We start from the raw sequence: 6,647 nt of genomic DNA on the forward strand, positions 1-6,647 counted from the left end.
CTACATATTCGTGAATTTAAAAAAGTTCAATTATTTACCAAATTTTACACTTTTCAATCGATTTCCGGCACGGGAACACCAGTTAGTTTTCAACACAAGAGAACAAAATAAGAGCCATCGCAGCGTAATCGATATTTTTGGACACCTCTTATGTATATTATACATATATAAATATAAAAACTATAAAAACTTTATTTAATAATAAACTTTTCCAACTTTTTTGTTTAGGTAATTCCAATAATTTGGTGTCTTATCCGGAAATCAAGAGTGGCGTTCACATATTGGGCAACATCAATATTAGTATTGTTACCTCATCCGGTGAACTGGTCTTGCCACAATTACAAATATTAGACACATGCAGCGTTATTGTGTTTCCATCATTAAATCCAGATCACGAAGAAATCCAGGTGGATGGTGACGAAAATCTTTCCACAACACTAGACATCAAAACTAACATCAACAAGGACGGCGTCGAAATGATAGGACCTGATAGTATTTCCAATTACTTGGACGTCCTAAACGCTTTGGTGTACAGTAACAAAAAACCAGCATACTATCTAAATCGTGTATTCAAAGTCACTTGTTCTCAAATGAATTCTCAATTCAAAAGTGCAGAATTCACACTAACATTGACAGTATTGCATCCCAAGCAGGTTCCAGTGAATAATGGTCTTAAAACAACGACAGCACCAAGTACCCTCACGGCCAATGGTGGTGTAATGCAAACAAATGTTGCGGATGTCATACAATACACAGGTAGGAAAGATTATGCCATAATATTTGAGGAATCTTGTTTTAAAAGCTCATTAGATTAGACTTCGTCTGGTTTCAGATTTATTGTTAAAATGTCTATAATTTGTATGAAAATTTAACATTCTATGGACATTTTCTTAAGACATAAGATCAATACTGTAAAATTTTTATCTTAAGACACAATTTTGCATATTAATTTTCACCAAGAGTAATACTACGACGTTTTTTATTAATGACAGTTAAAATAAATTTATTGTCACCAAGAAAATATTATTGTAGAAATTGTTACACAAAATTAATGATATTTCATGCCAACAAAAACACTCTGAGAAATACTTAATATATATAGGAAAATATTTAAATTATTAAATTTTCAGACGATATCAAGCGAAGAAATATTTTATGTATGTATATCAGTGTTGCCAGAAAATGAATTTTAAAATATGCTAAAACTTAAAAAACTAAGTGCTAAAATGTTCTACAGAAGAATAAAAGTGCTAAATTTTTTTAATATAACACAACAATAATAAAATACTGATTATGTAGTGCATGACTCCAATATTTCTGGTACTATATCTTCATCGTTATCTTCATTTTGATATTTTTCTAATTTTATTTTATTTGCAATATAATTAGTTATATATTCATAAACAACATTTTATTTTGTAAACAATTTCCATACAAAATTTGATTTATAAAGCTTGTAAATGATTAAGGCCACTTAACAGCATGCATTTCGAATTTCAATTATTTTCGAATTTGTATTATTGAACATAAAAATTCAGCTTAAATACGATTTCGAATTTTATTTTTAATTATAGCCTTTGAAATAAAAAGCCTTTCAACAGCGGCATTAGAAAAAGGTGAAACGAGTAATGACAATACAAAAATAAACAATTCATTAAATGCGATAAAATTTTCAAAATTAAGGAGCTGAAATTTTGCACAAATATTTTAGCTCCATTTTCCGAAATTCACTTGAAATTTAAGACACATGATTTGATAGTGGGTATAAAAGATTCGGCACAGCCAAATATAACACTCTTACTTGTTCACCATAATGTGCTTTTGTAATATACAACCAAAGATTTTCAATAATATTTTTGATAGAAAACATATAAATATTTTTTTTTTTGTTCACCATAATGTGGTTTTGTAATATACAACCAAAGATTTTCAATAATATTTTTGATAGAAAACATATAAATATTTTTCAATTTTTTTATCAAGCAAAATGCTAAATCTAGCACTGAAAGTGCTAAAATAGCAACACTGATGTATATCAAATGAAAGATCTTTGAAATATCTCTCTTTTGATTTTTATATAAAACATACTATTTGAGGTGTCTATCCAATAAGATTAAGAGATTTTCTCCGGTATTAAGGAACCGATTTTGCTGGCTTCAAATCGCAAAACTCTTGAATGCGTGTCTGAAAGAAGAATCTTGGGCATGCAGACAAACATCGAGAATGCGATGGGTATAAATTCGAAAATATACTTTAATGAATGCTTTAATAAGACAAATAAGACCGATTAAGAAAATATATGTATATTTACTAAATTTAACTCTATCTTTTGTTTTCTAGAAAATAAGGTGTATGCTCATGCAATGACTCATCAGCATGATGCACAAGAACCCAAATCTCGCATACATTCCATAGCCCATAAAGGTAATGTATATTTCTTTCTAAAAATTTTAATTAACCTTTTTTTAAACATTTATTTTATGTTACACAGCTGAGAGTGCTCATCCTACAATGCTGATAATTTTAATATGCGTATTTTTAGTCATACTGTTAGGTGGTGTTTCAATTGCCCGCCTAAAAAACAATAGCAATCAAAAATTTACTGATAGACATCAGCCATGTCCTAAGGTAAGCAAAATGTTATAATGTCTAGTATTAGCTTTGAATGATCCTAAATGGCACAAGTAATTATAAGAGGATTGTTTTTAATGTTAATTTTTGTATGTTATTTTTAGATTGCTGACGAGGCTTTAGTATGGGATGATTCCGCATTAACTATAACTATAAATCCCATGCAAAGTGATGCTGTTTCAGATGGCAGTTCAGATTCAGAAAACTCAGATTCTGAAGATGAAGATTGTACGTATTTTGAATAAATGATATTCTACATGAAATGTAATTAATTAATGTAATAGGATGATTTAATATTCTTGTTTTTCTTTCCTGTTTGCCTTTTCAGTAGCTAAAGGCCGTTTTGCCAATGTCAGCCAACTAGAGTGGGATAATTCCAACATGTTTACCACGGCCGTAAATTAAAATAAAGATACACTCATATACACAACCAGCTTAAAATAAAGAGTAGAGCTAAAAACAACTTAATACAGAAAACTTTATTTTTAAGAGAAACATGTAGTACATATATATATATAAATATATATATATACATATATATATATATATATATATATATATATACATATATATATATATATATATATATATATATATATATATATATATATATATATATATATATATATATATATATATATATATATATATATATATATATATATATATATATATATATATATATATATGTATATATAAATAAAAAAGAAGGGGGATCCTACGCCATAGGGGCACATCTGCCAATAGCGAATAACTTGAAAACTGAGTAATCGATTTTATCGCATTATCAAGTTTTGTTTTCGTTTATCGATTTTTAGTTTTTGTGATAGAAAAAATATATTGGTCAGTATTAGAACGTCAATAATAGTGAACAATAAGACATAATAATATTTTCGATAATATAATTTGAAGCCCGAAAAAAATTTTAACTAAACCCCAGAACTGCCCGTGGGGCACATACGCCAAATATATGTAATGCTTGTGATGTAGAACAAAATTTGGTTAAAATATAGAAAAAATCAGTAATAATTTGTTTTCTTTAGTTTTGTGAAATAAACAATAACTATCTAGTTTATTATACTTTGTTTAATGAATTAAAGTATAAAACAGCAAAATAAGTTTTTATTTTTGTAATTTTTTCTTTTATTTTACTAATGACAAATCTGCCCCATCCCGTTGGCGCATTTACCCCATGGATGGGGCGGTATCGCCGTTTTTGGTCAGTGCGGAAAAGTTAAAAAAATATGTACATGAGGATGAATTAGGAAAGATTGAAAGGAATAAAACTAAAGTCAACATATCTAAGTATCCGAACCAAGAAAAAAATTAAGAATATGTATTGTGGTTTTAATTTGAGACCGCCTCAAAAAAAAGTGACGTATGGTCCCCCTTCTACCCTATATTTATTTATTTATTTATAAAAGTATATATATATTAACTTCATCTATTCTGGTCGGTTAACCCCGCTCATTAAATACTCTACACCAAACACAACAATATCATCATATGCAAAAAAACACGCACCATTAACGATTGTATTGCTAGTCCAAGGTGGCACAAAAACACTCATCCAATGTTGTTCTGGTATATGTTTATTCAAAACATAATTTCTTAATTTTTATGTTTAATTGAAGTCTTTCATTTCATTGCATTTCTTGCAGAATATGTTATTGGTCTTCTTGGATTTTTTACCAAAAAAGTAATAAGATCAGTGCCAAATTTTTCATCATAAATTTGCGACGAATTCCATTCGTAAAAAAGTTGACAAAATCTCAAAACGTCATTTATACAAGTTATAGAATGTTGAAATAATTTACAGTTTTTTAATTTTGCACAAAAGGTTTTGGTGTTCGCGGTCGCTATAAGAAATTTAAAATTTTTTATTTAGGGTTCATTTGGATTAAGGCTAACGGAAAACTCATATTAATATAATGGTGTGTAAAATATCTAGTTTTACATTCTTTGTACTGCACATTCGTTTACAATGAATAAAAATTCCTTATCTTAACTACACGGTAAAGTAGAAAATCTTTTGTAAATTTGTTTTATGCTCTTAATTATGTTAAGAAACGTAATGATAGTTTCATACGCATTTCGAACATATTTATTTTTAAACATACACTAATGGAACCATCACGAAGTAATCGAAATCGCTGGCATATTGTCGCTTGGTGTAGGGTAATACCCCGTTCACATGATGCAATTATTCGTCATTCAACCCCCAATTACAAACTGAATGACGCGGTTGGTCATACAAAATTACAGCTGCGAATTACACAAGCTGTACGTTATTCAGTTTGAATTACGTCCGAATTTACCGGGTGTTTATCATAATCAGCTGTTTGTTTTCATTAGCTGGATACAAATAAAAATAAAATTACAAAAAAACAAAAATCAATAGAAAATATATTACTTAATTTGTTAAAACAATGTAACAAACGTATTTTTGTACACACATACAAATATTCCAAAAAATTACAAAATATGGCAAACTGTCAGAACGAATTACGAATGTGTCATAAAAACGGGTTAATTGGCTATTGTCATTCAGAGGCCGAATTAAGTAATTCAACTGCTCGTGTGAACTTGGTATATAAGCAAGGCATGAATACGATGTGTGAAGTCTTATCTATCTGCCTGATTGATTTATTTATTTAAAATTTATTATTTTTTATTAACATTGGTGGATTTTTTTTAGTTGATCCCCCTTGCGCAAACTGCAACACAACATATTATGGGTTTTGTAAGTACCGAGCAAACACAGAAGTTTGATCTCAAATTAAGATCTCAAATGTTTGATAATGATTTGAACATGAAATATTAATTATATATATATTGCTAAACTATAAAAGAATTAAAATGCTTTTATTTGAAACATTAAGTTTTTTTTTGTTTTGTTTTGAGAATAAAGTTTCACATAAATTTGAAAATTTATTGTAATAAGTTGAGGATTGGATTTGATATGAATATTGGATGAATAATTCAAAAGCATTTCAAACATTTGACATTGTGTTTGTTGGGTATACACAAATATAAATAAAAATATCACTGAATATTCTATAAATACAACACTAACCCTGTAATTTTATTATTTTTATTTCATTAACAAAGGCCAACAAATGTTTAACATAGAGGTCAAATTATACTTTTTTAAAGATTGTGCTACGCTGAATCCGAATTTCTCGATTTGCCCATGATATCACGTTTTCAATGTATCTATGTATCGTCATATTCTAGTGATTTTAACAGCGAAGTGACTTTTATATGTAAAACTTTTTAAATTATATAATTTTATAAACAAAGGTGACTTCCCATGTTTGGCGAAAATGGGATTTTTTAAACTTTAGGTTAAGATATCTCGAATAGAACAAAAGCTTCCTTTCTTCCATATTTTGATTGTATAAATTTACTAAACTCTCTTAAATGCACTTTTTAGAAACTTTTGGTTTGTTGATGCTACAGCAATCGCCAAAGTCTCTTTTGACGGTACTGTAAGCCTTAAAAAATGTACATAAAAACAAGTAAGAGTGCCATATTCGGCTTTGCCGAATCTTAAATACCCTCCACCTTAAACTGGTTGCGTAATTTATCAAATTTTATGGATTGATTCAAATTTACCTTAACATTTTACACTTACTTTCATTACGCCTTACATATGCAATTAAAAACAAAACTATCACTTAACAGACTGTTAAAGAGCGTACTAAATGTAACAAATGTTAACGTATGTTATGCATTTAAAATACAGTGGGACCTCGATTTTCCGTAATGGTCGGGACCGGAAGCATTCTGTATAATCGATTTTCCCGGTTAATTGAGTGACAATTTTGGCTAGTTTTTTAATAGATATTTTTATTAATTAATAAATGTATATGTATATTTATATAAAAACTAAATAATTCAAGGATTTTATATTCATACATGTTTCAAAAATATAAAAAAAAATTATTTTGTCAGAAAACAGTAAACAGTGGATTTGTTCTAATTGTACATGGTTGTTAAAAAATAGAATTTTG

General features: G+C 28.3%; 1 protein-coding gene across 1 annotated transcript; it reads left to right on the forward strand.

Annotated features, from left to right (window-relative positions):
* The first annotated feature begins 213 nt into the window (after positions 1-213).
* Positions 214-3,099, forward strand: LOC119611946 (calsyntenin-1-like). The gene is made up of 5 exons (XM_037967638.1): positions 214-756; positions 2,341-2,424; positions 2,492-2,628; positions 2,736-2,859; positions 2,960-3,099. The coding sequence occupies exons 1-5, from the start codon at positions 477-479 to the stop codon at positions 3,034-3,036; spliced, it is 702 nt and encodes a 233-aa protein (XP_037823566.1). The 5' UTR covers positions 214-476; the 3' UTR covers positions 3,037-3,099.
* The last annotated feature ends 3,548 nt before the right edge of the window (positions 3,100-6,647 follow it).

Source organism: Lucilia sericata, unplaced genomic scaffold (genome assembly GCF_015586225.1).
Source record: "Lucilia sericata isolate MDLA Ls3-8-SP2 unplaced genomic scaffold, ASM1558622v1 Contig001561F_arrow, whole genome shotgun sequence".
Taxonomy (NCBI): Eukaryota; Metazoa; Arthropoda; class Insecta; order Diptera; family Calliphoridae; genus Lucilia; species Lucilia sericata.